The sequence below is a fragment of the Macaca thibetana genome, chromosome 12, assembly GCF_024542745.1.
Source record: "Macaca thibetana thibetana isolate TM-01 chromosome 12, ASM2454274v1, whole genome shotgun sequence".
Lineage (NCBI taxonomy): Eukaryota > Metazoa > Chordata > Mammalia > Primates > Cercopithecidae > Macaca > Macaca thibetana.
The window spans coordinates 15597358-15618113 of NC_065589.1; the positions used below are offsets into that span (position 1 = coordinate 15597358).

At 45.1% G+C, this 20756-nt stretch overlaps 1 protein-coding gene across 1 annotated transcript in view; it reads left to right on the forward strand.

Moving 5' to 3' along the window:
* COL4A4 (collagen type IV alpha 4 chain) overlaps positions 1–18271 on the forward strand; it is a 156808-nt gene extending 138537 nt beyond the window's left edge. The window contains exons 45-48 of the mRNA XM_050752146.1: positions 8460–8576; positions 10267–10455; positions 12704–12990; positions 13410–18271. Coding sequence (XP_050608103.1) covers positions 8460–8576; positions 10267–10455; positions 12704–12990; positions 13410–13673 — 857 coding nt within the window. The 3' untranslated portion in view covers positions 13674–18271. The remainder of the gene's footprint in view (positions 1–8459; positions 8577–10266; positions 10456–12703; positions 12991–13409) is intronic.
* Positions 18272–20756: the final 2485 nt, after the last annotated feature.

Sequence of the window (20756 nt, forward strand, 5' to 3'; positions counted from 1 at the left end):
AGAACCAAGAAGTTAAGTGCTCAAGAGATGTCCCTCTCAACAGGAGTCAGACTGGTTCTTAGGTGGCGGCCAAAACAGCCCTGGAGCCTTCCTCAAATTAATGTGGGGTTTTCGTTGTGTGTGTTTGTTGCATTGCATCTGTGTTTGTGCACCAGGTTAATTGGGTGTTGGTTGTAGCAACTTCTTTTAACGGCTCGTCAGAACTGGGAATTGGGCCAGTCGTTACTTAACTCACCTTTCTTGATACTCCTTGCATGGATAAAGTTCTGTCAGTCGGTATTACTGGTCACTCAACCTTGTTTTAAAACCAAGCTGCCTTATTATGTACATATTTGCAATATCCAGAGCTGGGTCCCTCCAACTTACAAAAATAACTTCCAGGTCAAAGATGTGACCTGTAACTGGGTTGTGCAAATTCAATTCAGTAAGTACTTCCAGACTCCCTCTACTCTTTGTAAAGTATGCTACTAGGTGGTGTGAGTGATACAAAGATGAATAAGATGTGTTTTTGCCCTCCAGGGTCTCATAATCCCATGAAAGAAATAGCAGAATATAAATAACTTAAAGTAATGGTAGATTATTACACAATTCATGTTAAAAAGGAGATGCAGGCCGGGCGCGGTGGCTCATGCCTGTAATCCCAGCACTTTGGGAGGCCAAGGTGGGTGGATCACCTGAGGTCAGGAGTTTGAGACTAGCCTGGCCAACATGGTGAAACCCTGTCTCTACTTAAAATACAAAAGTAGCCGGGCGTGGTGGCAGGTGCCTGTAATCCCAGCTACTTGGGAGGCTGAGGCAGGAGAATTGCTTGAACCCAGGAGGCAGAGGTTGCCGTAAGCTGAGATTGCACCACTGAACTCCAGCCTGGGCAACAAGAGCAAAACTCCATCTAAAACAAAACAAACAAACAAAAAAAGAGTTGCAAGTTGAGGAGCCAGAGTTGTTCAACAGGGAGATGGTGGGAGCACAGGCCGGGCTGATTGGCCTAATAACCAGGCATCTAGGAGTCAGCAACATCTTTGTTACTGTAACTGTGGTCCTGGTTTAGGAACTAGCAGCAACTCGGGTCCGCCCCAGACCTACAGAATCAGAATCTGCATTTTAGCAAGGTCCCCCAAATAGTGGCATACATATTCAAATTTGAGACGCCCCGATCATTATATGAATGCACTCCTTAAAGATTCAACTAAGAGGAGAACCTTTTTAGCAAGACAATACTAGCTGCAGGTTAAAATCACCTGCAGGATCTCGAAAGACTATTGGTGCCTGGCCTCATCTCAGACTAATAGAATGTGGAAGGTGGCAAAGCCTGAATGTCAGCATTTTTCAATGCCCCCCAAGTGGCTATAGCAGGTTGAAACGCACTGCTCCACCTCAACATCAAAGCTGAGGTGAGAGGGGTGGCTGGGGTCACCCACTGTGGTGGCTTTGCAAAATAACCAAAGAAAGTAACTGGGAAGAGAAAAATATGTGAACGGATCAGTTCTTTACCCTTGAACATGATAGTTATCTCTGACATGAACAAGAACAAGATTCTCTCTCCATAGACTATGAGCTTCTGAAAGAGGGTCTAGTGCTTATGTGGCCCAGGTGTGCTCGCCTGTGATGTCTAATTCCTCCTGACTTAGGGTTGCATGGGGTCATCAGCTGCACGTGGCCACAGGAGGGCCTTCCCTGGGTTCCTGTGCCCTCTCTTCATTGGAGCCACTGACCCTGCCTGCTGGAAGTAGGGACACTCCAAGGCCACCTCTCTGCCATCTACATGATTATGATGTTTTTTACAAAGTGCCCCGTCGTTCTGGTGAAGCATCACCTTCTCTTCCTATGTTCTCAGCATGTGGCTCAGCTTCCCTGGGGCTCCTTTTTGTCCTGTGCACCCACTCCCAAGCCCTTACTTTCTTCTGGGTCCCCTCTTCTCTGATAGGAGCCTCTGGGTTCCTGTTACAAAGGACCTCTCTTCCCCGCTATGTATTCCTCGGCCTTTTCTATGCCCGTTGGCCACACTGGCTGTATTGGCCATCCTGTCCAGTTACTGAAGAGTGATAGTCTATTCTAAGGGCCTAATGGCCAGCCCTGGCTGACCTGGGTCATCTGCAGGCCATGTTGCTCATTCTCCAACATTTCCTGAAGGCATTTTTTCAGCAGGGTGTGAGGGGCCATATATACCACTCCAGCCTGGGCAACAAGAGCGAAACTCCGTCTAAAACAAAAACAAAACAAAGCCAAAAAAAGGAGTTGCAAGTTAAGGGTGTTGGGAGAATGGAATGGGCAGAGGTTAATTCCAGTGTGGAGAACTGCAGGACTGCTAGGACTCCAGCAAGAGCTGGTATTTGAGGATAGCCTTAAGGAAAGGTAGGGCTTATATACCACCACCATATATACCACCCTCAAGATCAAGTGCCATAAAGAAACAGCTGCCATAAAGAAACGGCTGCCACTAGAAAGAACAATGTTCACTTAAAATGACATTGTTGGTATCTTCCTCTTTTCCCTTCCAAATCTCTTTTCTGCTCCTTTCCCTCCTCCCCGCCACCCTCAAGTAGACAAAAAAGATAACTACTGAGTGCTGGGCTTAATTCCTGGGTGATGAAATAATCTGTATAACAAACCTCCATGACGTGAGTGTTCCTATGTAACAAACCTTCACACGTACCCCTGAACCTAAAATCAAAGGTAAAAAAAAAAAATGAAAAAGTCTTTTCTTTCGTCGCTTAACTGATTTTGTAACCATGTGCTGCAGCTGAGACTTACACAAAAATGAACAAACTTCTGGCTCTCTCCTCCCCAGTGTGTGTGGATGACAGCCACATGAAGTGGGTCCATTAGGAGTTCTCCACCACGGGAGGCCTAACGCTCTTCTACACACGGATCTCTTTGATCTACACCTTTTCCTTCCAGGGCGGCCCTCAAAGGCTGAAGCTTCCTTCAGTGAACTCAAAAGTGTTATCCGTTTTGTTTTGAACTGTTCCTGCCTAATGGACGTTCCCACACCCTGTTAGGGTTGTGTTTCTCTTCAAGGCAGCACTTGCCCTCTCAGGAGGTCATCCATCTAACACTGGAGGGTTTTTTTGATGTTTAGTTTTATTCTCTAAAACTAGTTTCAAGTAGGGAGCAAGTCCATAAGGTAGAAAGCTCTGAACATAGAACTCGGGTTAACAAGAGCCTTCCTTCCTGTTTCTCGGGAAATGTCTTCCGCCTGACAATTTCTCTCTGCCTCACCCTAAAAGGAGTAAAGCCCACGTGGTAACATCTGGTGTCAGGATTCTTTTTCCTAGATCCTCAGTGATCTCACCATGAGTCTGTACATCAGGAGGAATGCCTGCTGCTGCTTGTTCAGTGGAAGGGGGAAACTCCTCACCCATACGCACTAGGGCAGCCCTTTCTTCAATATATTGCACGTTGGAATCATCTTATCGGGTGGGATGGACAAAGGAATGGTCTGAGCTCACTGTTGGGGCCCCGTGTTCCTTCCAAGATAACTGATCCTCTCTTGGAAGGTGGTGGAGTTCCAGATGCCACCAGCAGTGCCACCCCGGGAAGAGGAGGTTTCTGCCCAGTCACCAGGAAGGGCAGGGCTCCTCTCACCCTGATGGAGAGGAGGGGATGTGTCCTTTCTCCCCTACTGAATGGTAACCACATACAGCATGCAGTCCAGGACACTCTGGAATAATTCGTTTCTAATCCTGGGAGAACAATAGCATAACAGGAGCATATCGGACGCTGAGATGTCTACACTGAGTGTAGCTCAACCAGCACAGGGCATGGAGGGGAGAGACCCGCTGGTCGTAGGGATGGAAGAAGAAGGGGACACTCTCAGGTAGGCAATATGAGGACACAGTTTTACAAGCAGTGGGGCATGTGGAACCGAGGGCAGGGAAGTGAGACATCTGCCTCATCACCCGAGCACTTTAGTCCCCTGCTTTGGCTTTGGAGTCAGATGATCTTTGCTGCGACCACTCAACCCTGTTGGTGCAGCATAGCCGTAGGTAACACGTACATGAATGCATGTGTTCCACTGTAACTGGGGTTACCAAAATGGGCAGTAAATGGCCCACAAGCTGTAATTTGCCAACCACCATTCTAGAGACTGTAAGAAGCTTGAGGGCAGGATATTGTTTTATTCAGTGTGATATCCACACACAGGCCTGGGTCATGGAGGGTGTTTGGTAAACATCTGGTGAATGAATACATGACTCTTCGATGTAGCCTACTGTGTGGAGCAGTTTCTCAACCTCAGTGCTGCTGACATTCGGGGCCCCATCATTCTTTATCCTGGAGGGCTGTTTGGTGGATTCTCGGATGTCGAGCAGCATCTCTCGCCCCTATCCTACTAGATGCCAGTAATGACCTCTTCCTCCATTTGAGGACCAAATGCCTCCAGATATTGCCAAGTGTCTGCTGGGGGGTGGGGGGCGGCAGTGCAGAACCACCCAATGTTGAAGACCATTTACGTAGGGAGGGATGTGGCAGGAGATAGGAGATGCACCTTTAGGCTTGTTGGGGAGGCATTTGGTGAAGGGAAAAAAAAACTTTATTACAAAAGAAAAAAAAAAAGGTAACTTAAAACTAAACACACTTTGGCCAGGCGTGGTGGTTCACGCCTGTAATCCCAGCACTTTGGGAGGACGAGGTGGGTGGATCACGAGGTCAGGAGATGGAGACTATCCTGGTTAACACAGTGAAACCCCGTCACTACTAAAAATATAAAAAATTAGCCAGGCATGGTGGCGGGCGGGAGGCTGAGGCAGGAGAATGGCATGAGCCCGGGAGGCAGAGCTTGCGGTGAACCGAGATCGTGCCACTGTACTCCAGCCTGGGTGACAGAGCGAGACTCTGTCTCAAAAAAACAAAACAAAAACAAAACAAAACAACAACAAAAAAACTAAACACACTTTTAAAGGCACAATTGCCTGGGTATTTTTCTAGTTTTATTTCTGCATGATCATCCTAGGCAGACTCTTTGGCAAACTGTTCTTAACATAACCTTACTTCTATGTCATTACATATTTTCCTACAATATTATCTGTAGTAGCTGAGGAACATTGCCTTATCTGATTGTGCCACAATTTGTTTAACCACTACCTTCACCAATTATTGATTGGTTTGCTGCCAGCTGCTCTGCTAGAAATAAGTTAATCCAACAAGGCCCTGCTTTTTGGAGCCACAGGCTAGCAGAAAATGAAGACATTGGGCGAGTCAGTTCGGAAGTGTTGAGTGTTAACAAGGGGTAATGTGGGAATTTCTAAAAGGGGAGCTGAACCTGGGGGTACGGAGGGGGCGTTACGAGGAACATTTAAGGCTTTGGTTCTCGAGCTTCGTGGACCATCAGAATCCCTGAAGAGCTTGTTAAAACGCAGCTCGCTGGGGCCCACCCTAGACCTGATTTGTTAGGTAAGGAGAGGGCTCTGAGAGTCTTTTATTTCTAGCATGTTCCCAGGTGCTGCCACTGCTGCTGCTGGTCCAGTAACTACTCTGATTTAAGGAGTTTCCACTTTCTCACTATGATAAGCAACTGGTAATGATATCTTACGTATATGCATCCCTGATTATCATGAAGAAATAGTGTAATGGATAAGAACAGAGGTTCTGGAAATAAGGGCCGGGTGTGGTGGCTCATGCCTATAATCCCAGCACTATGGGAGGCTGAGGTGGGCAGATCACCTGAGGTCAGGAGTTCAAGACCAGCCTGGCCAAGATGGTGAAACCCAATCTCTACTAAAATCACAACAAAATTAGCTGGGTGTGGTGGCGTGCACCTGTAGTCCCAGTTCTGAGGCAGGAGAATCGCTTGAACCCGAGAGGCGGAGGTTGCAGTGAGCTGAGGTCATGCCACTGTACTCCAGCATGGCCAATAGAGTGAGACTCCATCTCAAAAAAAAATAAATAAATAAAAATAAAAATAAAAAGTAAAAAATTAGCCAGGCATGGTGGCGCATGCCTGTAGTCCCAGCTACTCGGGAGGCTATACCTTTAGCCTTTTGGGGAGGCAGGAGAATCGCTTGAATCCGGAAGGCAGAGGCTGCAGTGAGCTGAGATAGTGTCACTCTATTCCAGCCAGGGTGATAGAGTGAGACTCCATCTGAAAAAAAAAAAAAAAAAAGAGTAGAGATTCTGGAAAGAGATGACATGTGTTCATAACTCTGGCTTTACCACATAACCCATGACTCAGTTTCCTGATCTGTAAGAAGGGCTGATTGTGAGGATTATGTGGATTCACTAACATAAAAAGCACTTAGAACACGGCCTGCCTCAGAATAAACAGTGATGTGTTTGCTATTGTTGTTGTTGTTTCTTTAAACTAAATTCCCTGAGTAGAATTTCTGGTTTCAAGAATAGGCAGAAATGTAGGATTTTCAAAATATGCCACTAAGATCATCACCGGAAAGAGTTTTAAAGTTAAATCATCTACAGCATTTGTTCTCGAAGACTGGCAGCATCAGCGTCACCTGGAGACTTCTAGAAATGCAGATTCTCAGGCCCCACCCCAGACCTACCAAGGCGGATACTGATTTCTACCAAAGTGTGAGCCAGTGTTGCAGAATGTCTTTGGGCTTCTGTTCTCTGCAGCAGTAGTGACTGTGTCATTGCGCTGTTTAGCCCTGTGTTTCCTCCTGATGTTGCTCAGGTGGATTGGAGGAGGAAGATTAGAGTCCAGGGTTGCTCTAGGCAAGTTAGCTACTCTACTCTGTGTGGACGCACAGTCAGGGCCTCACCTGGGGCCACTGAGGGACAAGGAGGGGCCTGTGTGGGAAATGTTTGATTCCTGCTAGCTTGCAACACCAAGTCAAACCTCCTTAACCCTCCATGCATCCTTTCCATGACAGGGTTGCTGCTTTAAGGGCAGAGGGTTTCGGTCAGCGTCTCTGTTAATACACTCATTTAATGGTTATCAGGCAAGGCTGGTCCCTTAGTAGGGTAGGGGAGGGAGGCTCCATGAATTCCTCAGTTGACTGGCATCCTCAAATTTGTCATCATCCCCCAGTCACTGGAGGGCGAAGGCAAGAGGCAAGAATGAAAGCCACTTAAGCAAGCCCCTTTGACTTAACGTTTGATTTTAGGCAATGTGTTGGTCTGCTCGGGCCATCACAACAAAGTATCATCCACCCGGTGGCTTAAACAACAGGCAGTTCTAGATGCAGAAATTCAAGATCAAGGAGCCACGACAGGGCCGGTTTCTCCCAAGGCTTCTCTCCGTGGCTTGTGGATGCCACCATCTTCCTGTGTCCTCACATGGCCTCTCCTCTGTGCCATTCCAGGGACATGGATCCCCGGGGTCCCTTTCCCTGTCCAAATTTTCTCCTTGTGTAAGGAGACTAGTCAGCCTGGATTAGGGCCCAGCCTAACAGCCTCATTTGAACAGAATCACCTCCTTAAAGGTACTGTCTCCAAATACAGTCACATTCTGAGATATGGGGGCTAGGACTTCAACATATGAAATTTGGGGGTACACAGATCAGCCCATACCAGGCTACTCTGTAGCAGAGAGAGAGAGAGAGAGAGAGAGAGAATAGAAAGAGAGAGAATAGAATAATAAGTAGAGACTGGAAACTTGGAGAAGGCTAGTAATTCAGGAAATTAGGTGTAATAGCAATAGACTCGCCCAAAGACAATGATTGTGTGTGCTCCCCTGACTGAAGGGAGATGGTGGCTAATGAATTGAGGCCTTGACAAAAAAGTAACTGCATACTTAGAGAACCCCTCAAGGATTAACTCAACTGCGGCCAAGTCCCCCAGGTTATATGCAGAGCTCTGCAGCGTGTCAGGGGCAGGGTCTGGTGGTTGATGGTCATTGCACTTCACCCCCTTGGGCCCAAGTTTCCTCTCCACATGTGATTGGCTCTGTGACCTTTATGAGCCCCAGTCTCTTCACTGGTACCACTGGCATGTACGAGTACCTAGTCATATGGCTGCTGGCAAGACCGAACCGGACAATCCACATAAAGGGATGAGCATCGTACCTAGCACATTGTAAACACTCAGTAAAAAGCTGTTTTTAAAAATTGCTGCACCTATCATGCTCCAGATTTAACGTGACCCCAAATGAAACCGATTAAATTTCATTCATTTCTCCATCTAGGCTTTTAAACAATCATTATTAAGGAAAGTATTTATTATAAATGCCATACATGTTCAGTAGTTTTTTTTTTTTTTCTTTTTTAAAGTCAAACATACAAGACTATGAAGAAAATGTGAAAACCTGTCTCTCAGCATCTCCCTGGTCTGGCCTCAAATCCTGGCCCAGTCCTTAAGCAAATTATTTGACCTCTCAGAGCCTCAGTTACCCCAACTGCAAGCGGCGATAGTAAAATGCCAACTTCATATCATCGCAAAGACTAAACGAGCTGATGCATGCAGCCAAAGTGGGAAGGAAGCCTGGGGCGGGCACACGGTATAGGCACGGTAAATGCTAGCAGGTGTCATGGTTGCTTTCACCACCAGCATCATAAACTTTTGTGCAGGGTGCAAAGGAGAGCCTGGGCTGGATGGCAGGAGGGGTATGGATGGCATTCCTGGGTCTCCTGGGCCTCCCGGACGTAAAGGTGACACAGGAGAAGACGGCTACCCCGGAGGACCAGGTAGAGTTTCAGTCTCTCCTCTTTTCTCTGACACTGTAAATCTTAGAGTTGTATACAAAATCTCTGACCTCTCAAGTGGCTTTCCAGACGGGATCCTATTCAGATCATTTGCCTTAGATGCCGACTCACCAGGTATCAGAGACAGAAGCAATGAGAACAGAGTGGGATGCATCTCCTATGATCTAACTGATGCTAAACCATCATAAAACCTAGACAAGGCCCTGCATCCTATTCAGTATTTTCCCAAACTGCTATACATCATCATCAAAGTCTTGGCCATTTCTGCAGTTCACTTTCCAAGGTCATGAAGGGACTGTCAGCCTGGTGGCCGTGGGGTCACCCTTGAGAGGCTGTGTTGAAGACCTTAGGGATGATGTGTGTGTTCTCACCCTCTACAAGTGGCCGAATTGCCTGGTTTCCTGAGTTCACATTATCTTATCATATAACTATTAGTACACTGATGTAGGAAACAGGGCTCTTTCTTAAAAAAAAAAAAAAAAAAAAAAAAAAAAGGGGAAGTGGTGTTGGGAAAGGGGAGCTAGGACTCCAGAATAGAAGTGTGAAACAGTGCACCAGGAAGCTCGTTAGGCACATGGATCCAAAGAGCCCAAGACACAATCCCATCCCCAGAGAGTACCTGGCCGGGGGTGCAAACTCCTGTACCAGGTTAGTAGTGAGTAGAAATGAATGAGGAGGGCTGGGTGGGGTCTGTAGCAGAATGAAGCTTTGGCTAAAAGCTGCAGCTCAGCTCCAGCCAATTACAGTCTACAGAAATGTGGGCCTACACTCTGCTCTTTTCAAGTTCAAAATATCAACTCGTAAAATCCTTACAGGTCAAAACACATGAGCAGGCCTGATTCAGTCCACAGGCTACCGCTTTGTCATCTCTGGTTGACGGTGTAGATGGGGAGAACCTGCCAGTCTTGCAGAACCAAGGGTAGAACACAAAAACAAAATACCTTTTGGTTTCAGTGTCTAACTTCACCTTTTGCTCTTGGTAATTAGAAACAGCTCCTGGCCTTCTTCAATAGTTCAGCGCCTTAGAGGTGTTGGAGGATACAGACCCTGCTCACGTTCTCTAGAACTGTTGATTTCCCATCTGCCAACAACAATGCTAGAATGAGGCCTTCCTTCCATTTCCCTCTCTTCTCAAAGAAGAGAGCCACACTTGCAGATGTGGATCCCAAGCCTTTGCCCTTCTCAGAATGGAACTGACAATATGCTGGAACCAGGGAAGAGGTCTGGGAGGTGTAAGAAAGACCGACTTTGCGGAGCACCTGCTCTGCAGTTCAGTCTGGGGAGTCCACACTTGCGGTGTGTCATTACACTGTCCTCGTTCTTTTCTTCCCAGCGTATTTCATAACGTACCTTTTTGTTATGCTTATTGTTTCTTATTTCTCTTCCTCAAGTGTAATGCAAGCTCTAGGAGGGCAGGGATTTTGCTCTGTTTTTTGTCTTTATGCTAATGTAGCCCAGGCACCTAGGAGTTGCTTGGAACAAATACTTGCTGACTGCGTTGTGTGTACCTTGGCTGTGTAGCTGTGCACACTCCAGAAGGCGGGGAGGGCCTGAGTCATGCTCCCCTCTGCTCCCTGAGTGCTTAGCACAGTGCCAGAACAGAGGTGCTTAATGTATTTGTTAAACCGAACCCCCTAACCTGCCTTCGTTTTTTTTTTCTTTGTTCCTCCAGGGCCTCCTGGTCCCACTGGGGATCCTGGGCCCAAAGGGTTTGGCGCTGGATACCTCAGTGGCTTCCTCCTGGTTCTCCACAGTCAGACGGACCAGGAGCCCACCTGCCCCCTGGGCATGCCCAGGCTCTGGACTGGGTATAGTCTGTTATACCTGGAAGGGCAAGAGAAAGCTCACAATCAAGACCTTGGTATGGATACAGGATCACCCAGGTTCATTGCCTGAAGAGTAAAATTTGGGATTAATTTTACTGATTCATCAACACCTTAAATGATCACTCATCTTATATGGGATTATTCTCACTTTTTAAAAAAAACACTAGCATGCTCATTCTGAGCTAATCCTTTAAACTTATGATCCTATGAAGTGTCAAAGAAGCTCATTCTGGCTATAATTATTATCTGGCTATAATATTATCTGGCTAATATTATTAGTGTTATAAAAATGATTCTTCCTCAGTAAGTTAAATGTAACTCTGTTATCAAATGTACTTTTTGCTTCCAAATGTAAATTAATCAGAATGTGGTCAGTTCCTGTACTTATGTGTAAAATGGTGCAGCCACAGCACCCTGATGGTTATATTACAGCACTTGCCAGCATCAACTCCCTACCCTACTACAATTTGTTCTTAAATTACAGGAGTTTATTTTGAGGGTCATCTCTTGGTGCTCCTTGTCAATTTTCTTTTCCTTTCTTTTCTTTTTTGAGATGGAGCCTTGCTCTGTTGCCCAGGCTGGAGTGAGGGCAGTGGCACGATCTTGGCTCACTGCAACCTCCGCCTCCAGGGTTCACGAGATTCTCCTGCCTCAGCCTCCTGAGTAGCTGAGACTACAGGCTTGTGCCACCAGGCCTGGCTAATTTTTGTATTTTTAGTAGAGCTGGGATCTTGCCATGTTGGCCAGGTTGGTCTCAAATACCTGACCTCAGGTGATCCGCCCGCCTTGGCCTCCCATAGTGCTGGGATTACAGGTGTGAGCCACCGCACCCAGCCCTTGTCAATTTTCAATAGTAAATTTGCAAGCTGCAGGGACTGATTTTAAGTCAAAGGCTTAAGTATCTGGCTGCTGGGAAACACTGTCTTTCCAAGAAAATCATGGTTAGAATGGAAGGTGCAGGAAGGATATGTTGACGGCGACAGTTGACCGTGAGGTGCTTGCCATTGTGCTCACTAGGCAGTGAACCCAGCTGATAATAAGGGTGGTTAAAGAGTGCAAACCTTGGGTGGCAACTACTTATCCATCCCCTGCATTTCTCTCTTGGGTTTGGCATGGCCTTTCCCATCACAAGGGGCCAGTTTCTTGGAGCACAGGAGAAAGGAGGAAGTGATGTTCAATATCCTGAATCAGTTTCCTTCTCTCCTCCTCTGCCTCTGCCATCAGTTTCTTTCCTTCCTGGTCTTTTGTATCATCAGTCTTGCTTCTCCCCTCTTGGTCTAACCAGAGCACACATCTTAAAACTCCGCAGAACTCTTGGGATAAAGTCCAAACTCCTTAACGAGATTGACAAAGGCCACATCCAATGGTCTGATTTATCACTGGACACCCCTGAGACAGACAGACAATACAGACACCCTCTCCTCACATTCCCTGCACTGAACATGTCTGAGTTCTCTGAGCTCCACCCTCCCCTATCTCCGGCCCCCTCTGACGCTGTATCTCTCTTTTGAGTAGTCACTACCACCATCTCCAAGCCTGGCTAAATCCTTTTCATATTTCAAGTCCTAACTTAAAATCACATATTCCAGTTATCCTTCCTTGAGGTCCCAGAACCCTACACTTCTCATTCTTAGGGCTTGTTGTGCTATATTTTCTTTCTTTTTTTTTTTTTTTTTTTTTTTTTTTGAGACGGAGTCTGGCTCTGTCGCCCGGGCTGGAGTGCAGTGGCCGGATCTCAGCTCACTGCAAGCTCCGCCCCCCGGGTTCCCGCCATTCTCCTGACTCAGCCTCCCGAGTAGCTGGGACTACAGGCGCCGCCACCACGCCTGGCTAGTTTTTTGTATTTTTTTTAGTAGAGACGGGGTTTCACCGTGTTCGCCAGGATGGTCTTGATCTCCTAACCTCGTGATCCGCCCGTCTCGGCCTCCCAAAGTGCTGGGATTACAGGCTTGAGCCACCGCGCCCGGCCGTTGTGCTATATTTTCATTGCTTGTTTGCTCATCCAGTTCCCCGCTAGGCCATGAGCTTCCTGAACACAGAGATGTGCTCGGCGCTCACTTCCAGCACCTGCCCCCCTGCTTGGCTCATGAGTGAGGGATGAGGGGATGAGGGCTGGCCCACAGGAACACGGAGGTGCCAGAAATGGCTTCCCCACCACAGAAGTAGGCTTTGGCGAGGGCCTCCAGATTGCAGAAATCTGCAAAGGCCAGATGGAGGAAGGCAGGGTTTGGGAACACCTACATGGGGTGCTTGGACACCAGCTGTCTCTTCTTCCTCCCCAAGGTCTGGCAGGGTCTTGCCTTCCCGTGTTTAGCACGCTGCCCTTTGCCTACTGCAACATCCACCAGGTGTGCCACTATGCCCAGAGAAACGACAGATCCTACTGGCTGGCCAGCGCTGCACCCCTCCCCATGATGCCACTCTCTGAAGAGGCGATCCGCCCCTACGTCAGCCGCTGTGCGGTATGCGAGGCCCCGGCCCAGGCGGTGGCGGTGCACAGCCAGGACCAGTCCATCCCCCCATGTCCGCAGACCTGGAGGAGCCTCTGGATTGGGTATTCATTCCTGATGGTGAGTCCTGTGCCCTTGAACCCTGGCACATTCACCATTTCCTAACACCTTCTCCCGTCCTTTCTGTCTGGATTGGACAGTAATTCGGAGCACTCTGCACTTAGGACATAAGGTCACAGAGGCTGTTGCAAACCATAGCCTGTTGGGATGCAGGGCCATTATCTTTTAAAAAAACACTGGGATCACATGGGTAGAATTTAGAAGATGAATTTGCTTCAGCCATCGGTGAAACTGGAGCCAATTTGTGTGCATACTCACCATGCTGACTACGGTTCCTTTTCAGCAGCTTGTATGTTGTTCTTTATAGAATAATCTAAGGAAAAAATGTTAAGATCAGACCCAAACCTGGGTGTGTCCCTGATTGGGTCTGGGGTTGTCTGTGTGTGTCTGAGCCTAATTCTGTCTTGTTTTCTGGGTAGCACACAGGAGCTGGGGACCAAGGAGGAGGGCAGGCCCTCATGTCACCGGGTAGCTGCCTGGAAGATTTCAGAGCAGCACCATTCCTTGAATGCCAAGGCCGGCAGGGAACTTGCCACTTTTTTGCAAATGAGTATAGCTTCTGGCTGACAACAGTGAAAGCAGACTTGCAGTTTTCCTCTGCTCCAGCACCAGACACCTTAAAAGAAAGCCAGGCCCAACGCCAGAAAATCAGCCGGTGCCAGGTCTGCGTGAAGTATAGCTAGAGAATGCGAAATTCACCAACACGTGGCCAAGAGAAACTTCCTAGGGGGCTAAGACTTTCTAGACTGTGCTAAGAGACGTCATGGTGCTCATTTTGGACTCTCTTTCAGTAGTTCCTTCTGTTTTGTCGTGGTTATTCCCAGAGTCCTCTGGTTCCTTGACACATTAAGCAAATGCTGCACGGATGGATCTGTTTGGACCTCCCAGTCTAGATGGAACCTAGATACTCTTATTTTACTGAGGATGACCGAAGAACTGGCTTTATTTAAACATATGCTAATTCTCAGAAAGGCAAGTAGAGGATAAAGGCCAGATTACAAATTACACTACTGAAAACTTCATTTGTGGGTTAACAGTATCTCAAACAATAGAAGTCAATTACTCTATAATACAGTGGGCTTCTGGATGGATTTTACAGGAAAAAATAAACAGGTCAATGAATGAAACTAGAAAGCAGAGATTTTCAACATTTCAGAATGATTTCCTCTGTAATCTATTTTTCCATATACTTTAAATAATGGTAAAACCACGACCCAAAGTGATTTTTTTTTTAAAGAAGAAAAAAAAAAATATCACACTGCCAGCATTAACAGTTCGTTTCAAAGGAGAATGAATCATGATGCCAGAAAGGCCCACAGTCGCCGTATTCCAGAGATGCGACATTAGCATAAACGCATCACAGATGAATATAAAACATTATGTTCTCTTCTGCATTTTTCAGAGAATAGAAATGCCTACTTTGGCAACCCTTTTGAAAAGTAGCAATTATGGAAAAAAATATATTCAATAAGAGATTAGGAGCCTAAAAGCTATTAGTGAATATTAAGGTAGTTATTCACAAAAATTGACTCCCCATTGCAGGGAACTTCCAGACAGACCACTTTTCCCCAGTCGGGGTCCGGCGTGTCACCGGTGCGTGCGTGCTAATGGGACTGGCACTACATGGGGCTTACTCAGGCAGGCACACGCTTCATACAAAGCATCTCACTCTCCTCCCCAGGAGAGCCTGCACAGCTTCCTGCACTCACAACGGACACTTTTCTCCACACACATAATGGCAGCTCACTCGGGGACGTGGCAGAGCTATCATTATGCACTTGGGAGAAAATTAAGGGCCGACTTAATTAAACTTAGGTAAGAAGATTCATTTAAGTCAGGGTTACCCCACCAGGAGGACATGGCATTATCTTTAAACGAAACAAAGACGATTTATAATTTGAATTTTACGCTCTCGTGGTTGGCTGTTACAGGAGCATCCCATTTTGCCAATTCTAAAGACATTCTTGTATTTTATATCAGTCTCATACCAAGGTAACAGTTTGACATTTGGCATTAGTATTTTCTATAAAAGTTTAGAATGTGTGTCAATTTATACTGAGTATTTTTTCTGTAAAGCAAAAGATCCCTTTTTCTATTTTGCTAGGAATTTGGTGATCTAATCCTAAATTTAAAAGATTTGTTGGGAAAAAATTTTTAGGAAACTCACCTTCCTCGTCTAAAAGAAAAAGGCATTTTAGAAAAAACTAAAGAAATGTCTCATGAGCACGACACTCATTTCAGTGCTTAGTTTCCATGCACTTAAAAATCTTGAGAAGAAAAACTCAATTAAAATTTTGTTTATAAGAAACGTTTTCCTTGCCAAACTTTGATTTGGAACGAGCTCGTATATGCAGAACAAATTTCAAATGAGTTTTGCTATGGGCTGCCTCCGGGGTGGCAATTTATTGTAAGAGTATTTTCTGGTAAAAAGAAAAATGTGTATTTTAAGATGAAATATTTTCTTGATGTAGCAGAATATTTCCTAGTTCATTTGGCCCATTTAATATTTTTTAAACTATGCTCTGGCATGTTGAATATTTTTGTGCACCTAAAACTTGAACCAATTTCAATCTTATTTGTACTTACCTTTCTCCTTCCAAAAAAGCTGTATCTATTACCAAGTCAACTCTCCTAAAAGTTCAACTTGTTCATCTTGAACTTGGCCTGAGAACATTTTCTGGGAAGAGGTAAGGGTGACAAATGAAACATGAGAAATGTATCTTGCTTGTTTAATTATTTTAAACACTTTAATGTTGGTATTAGAATATTATCTTCATAAGTTAATAAATAAGTTAAAAAAAAAAAGAACCCACACAAACACAGCCTAAATTATGTAGACAGTTTACTCCAAGTGAGCTTGGGAAGGTATCAGACTGTTCAAAATGTTAGTATTACAAGAGCTGTCTCTAAATGCAGCATTAACGCTGCCCTCTAATTTTGCAAAAGAATTTTAAAGGATCAAAAGGGCAGAAAAATAGGAAAAATAACTTATTGGAATAGAAGACCCTATTATCTTAAACTATTATTTTCTTCATCTGGTTATACATCAATATGCCTTCAATTACTCTTTCTCTGTGGAGGTGATGAACAAAGCTTTCAAGTTGTTCTCCTAACCCATTATTGGAGATGATCCTTATCAAACCCTCCTCTCCCTGTCTCCCCACCAACCTTGTAGACTGGAACGTGTCTAGATTGTCCTAATGGGAACTGTTCTGTACCTGTGCTGGAAATCTGGGATGCTTACTTCTGGGTTCTGATTCTCAGTGAGTGGAGCCCATTCATCCAGGCAGGTTTCCATGCTATGCGTGGCCCTTTCGTTCTGCTCTCACACTCCCCACATTGAAAGCTGAGTCATGGCTACTTTGGATGGCTACCTCCTCTTTAGCCCCATGCCTGTCTCACATAGCCTTTGTCTTCCACCTCCACCCTTTCAGTAGGCATCTCCCACCTGGTGCTTTAGTTTCAAATCCCAGTTGCCATCTAAGATCCACCCAAACTTGATTTTGTCACCCTCTGGATTAGAATCCTTCTATGACTCCACTGCCCACGAAGTCCAAATGACTTCCTATAGGGTGAAAGGTCCAGTGGGGACTGTTCGAGGGTTCCCTCTAGGAGTATTTCCTGTCACAATGAACTGTGTGCAGCTCTGCAGATGCTCCCAGCACCTCTTCGACTTTGCTCCTGCTTCACCAGTGGTGTCTTCCCTGGGGTCAGTTTACCCTGTGTGGGAGGTGAATTCCCTGGGGGAAATTTGGGCTCCCTTCTGCTGCTCTTGTGCAGTGCCCGTGGCTGTCCTCATTTTCTCCGTTCCCCATTGCTTCTTTAGCATCTCAGTGCACTTCCTTCATTCCATTGCCAAAATGCAAGCCCCTTGAGGGCAGGGACCATGCTTGACTCATTCTGATATGCCCAATGCCTAGCACAGAGTTGAACACACTGCTGCCAATTCTTTTTTTCAATGACAATTCCATAAACTCATTAGGCATTAGGTGTTCAGCTCTGCATATAAGGCCTTCATCAGCAAGATGGTTACAAGTATAAACCATTTCCTACTTCAGAATATTTTAATGTTCAACTTATCTGTATACCCACATTCTCGTTACGATTATTGCCAGAAAGCCAATTGATAAGCTTTCAATGGGCTTATCACACTCCTCCAAAAACAGATTTTTGTCTTTTCTATAAATGGAAATTTCAGACATGAGATTTGAGAGATTTGAGAAGACCCCACAGTAAAATGTGACATGACTTACCTTATGCTGTAATTTGTATTTCCTCAGGATTTAAGAGCTTCCTAGCATAAAATCTTTGCTAAACGTCTGTATACATGTTATTGGTGCTCCGAAAAATAGTCAGTGGAATGGTGTACTACAATTGGGCTTTATCATCTTATTCTGAACCTCGTGTAGATTATAGTAAAGTAAACCATTCAGTGTGTTCCAGGAAATTATATTAGATCTGTGTTTCTATCAGTTCACTGGAATAATCTGATAATTGTTACTTTTACTTGGTATGGCTGCAAGAATAGTGGAAAGAGGAGGACTTGAGAGTTGGTTGAACCCGGGTTTGAAATCTGGCTTAGTCATTTTTCAGCTGTTATCCTGGGTGAGTTTTGCCAACTTTCTTAGCTTCATTTCCCTCATTAATGTTAATAGCTACTCTTGCATTGAAAATTAAGTTAGATTACCTGTCCAGCATACCCATCATCATACACTCAATGAAGGTCACATTTTGTATTTAAAATAAACTCATGTGAAAAATATTTGTTTTTATTTTACACAGAATTATGATTCTCACAGGGTATATAAATTACTGATTAGATTTATATGTGGCCAATTCTTAATGTCATTGGGAATGCTGTTTCATTTCAATCCTCAAAGTTACTGTAGCACAGAAAATATCACAATTTCCTGCAGGGATAATATCAGTAAGTCCTGCAGGGAACAAACAATTGACATTAAAAATCAGTACTCTGCAATTGTCACTGTTATTATCTGCTAGAAACTCTGCATAATGCATTTTAAACCACCAAGGCTGGCTGCCACATCCATGTGAAATGCTTGAATTTTATGGTGCTTAAATATTTAATGATTCATGGGAAAAATGTGAAATGTGTCTAATAAATTGCATCCCTTTCTCTAACCTCTGGTTGTAAAGTTAAAGACTTTTAGCATGTAACTTTTGCAAGATGCCTGGTCTACCATTGGCACTTAAATCTTTGTTGTATTACGATTTATAACATGGTTCATTATATATAAAATTCTGTGATGACTTCCAAAAACAACTGTGTTTTATCTGGTGCATTTATTTTCTTTCAAGCCAATGTGGGTTTACTTTTTTTTGTTTTTGTTTTCTAGCTTACATTGTAATGTGGCTCACACTTGTGGAAGTGTGAACTGCAGAAGGGAAGAGTGTAGGCTGGAAAGGATGGGATTCAGAGGCTCTTGGAAACACTGTTCTATGCACAGTGATGGGGCGCAGAAGAGGAATGAAAGCAGGTCTCATGGGGAAGGTCTGTATCAACCCCAGGGGAGTTGCTTGGGTAGTGGCCAGTGGGCATGGGGCTTACACCCTCTTGGCCTCAGCTGTCTCATTAGCTGAGTGAGAATAAGACCACCTGCTTCACAGCACTGTTCGGGGGATTGAAGATGTGAAAGTCAACTACAAAGAGATTTATGAAACCAAAGACATTGTTAGTTTTAACCACAGTGACTTGAAGTCAGGAGTTAAGTATTGATTACATTTCTCTTTACAGCCAGACATGGGGATAGGTGGAGTGCAGATATTCAATAACTGTTTTGTGGACTTTTTTTTTTTTTTTTTTTTAAGAGACATGATCTTGCTGTATTGACCAGGCTGAGTGCAGTGGTACAATCATGGCTCACTGGAGCCTTGACCTCACAGGCTCGAGTGATCCTCCTGCCTCAGCCTCCCCAGTAGCTGGGCTACAAGCATGTGCTACTGTGGCTAATTTTTAATTTTTATAGAAGCAGGGTCCTGCTCTGTTGCCCAGGCTAGTCTCAAACTCTTGGCTTCAAATCATCCTCCTGCCTCAGCCTGCCAAAGCATTGGGATTACAGGCATGAGCCGCTGCACCCAGCCTTGGACTTACTTTTAAGTAGGAAGGAACTTCATTGGTATTTGGGTCAACCTTTTACCTGATAAGAGAAATAAGGATACTCAACTAACATTTCCTGACCATCTACTATGTGACAGACGCAGTACTGGCTCTGCTATATATGCTTCCTGTCAACCCTATAGCTGTCCTATTTTGCAGACAAGGAAACTGAGCTTTAGAGAGAATAAGTAACTTCTTTAAGGTCATACAGTCACCATCCAGTAGAATCCAAACCCTTGTCTGTCTGTTCTTAAAGATAATGCTTTTATCCTTTCCTCCATTACCTCCCAGGGGCTTTCCCCATTTGTGAATTGGTTAGAAAATAGAGGGTCTCATATAGAGGTGTCCTGGATTGCTCCTGTCACTGCAAAGCCCCTTGTTTTATGGGTTCTAAGGTAGCCCATCCAGCTCAGCTTGGAGACTCTCTCAAGCTGTTCTAGAGGGAAGGGGTGAGGAACCCATGAGGACAGAGCTCTTTTGGGGGATCCCAGAGGCCTATATCTCAGGGTCAACTGAAAACCAGCCATGTCTCCTGTATTAGTCCATTTTCATGCTGCTGATAAAGACATACCCGAGACTGGGCAATTTACAAAAGAAAGAGGTTTATTGGACTTACAGTTCCGCGGGCCTAGGGAGGCCTCACAATCATGGCAGAAGGTGAAAGGCACGTCTCACATGGCAGCTGACAAGAGAAGAGAGCTTGTGCAGGGAAACTCCCCTTTTCAAAACCATCAGATTTCGTGCAACATATTCACTATCAATCACCAGAACAGCATGGGAAAGACCTGCCCCCATGATTCCATGACCTCCCACCAAGTCCCTCCCATGACATGTGGGAATTCAAGATGAGATTTGGGTGGGGACACAGCCAAACCATATCACCTCTGGAGCCCCTAGAAACGCAAGGTCAGTCATTTAGGGCAACTCTTCTGAGCTGGAGAAAGGAGGATCTGAAGGCCCTTACTTGATGCTCAGTCTCTGCAGCACCAGCCAGCTTAGTCATTTTTGTTCTCCCATTTGCCAGCAAGGCAATTCCTTCATACATTATTTCTAGGGGGTAGCTTGCATTCTCAGTGATTACATACTTAGTGGTTATAATTTTATCAGCCAAAGATGAAATTCTCAACCTGTAATCATTATTATGTTTGATAAAAGTAGGGAAAATTGTATAATGAGGAGTAAAATGTTCTTCTGGTTCCCAAGCAGTCAGTCTGCTTTACATGCAACAAATGGTGTTAAATGCACTTGTGTACACTGAAATTTGAGAAGCACTTTGGTGCCTATAAACCACAGAGGACTTGTTAAAATGTAGATTCTGATCATTTGGTCTGTGGAGCAGGAGTCTGAATTTGTAGAAGCTCCCAGGTGCTGTAGGCCCTGGCTGCACACCCTGAAGAGCAGAGAGGTTGGCCTTGTGCTCCTCTATAACAAGAGTCTGAAGACCTTGTTCAGTTGTGTTAATAATTATCTGATACTAAGGATATGCAAGATAGATTTAAATTGTTGAGGGACAGGATCTTGTAAAGAGACAGTATCTCAAGGTCAGAGGCAGGCAATAACTTGCAAGAATCTCAAATATCATGAATCTCTTAAGTTACAAACTTTCGTTTGATTTTCGTTTTTAGAATTTCCATCCAGGCACTAAACA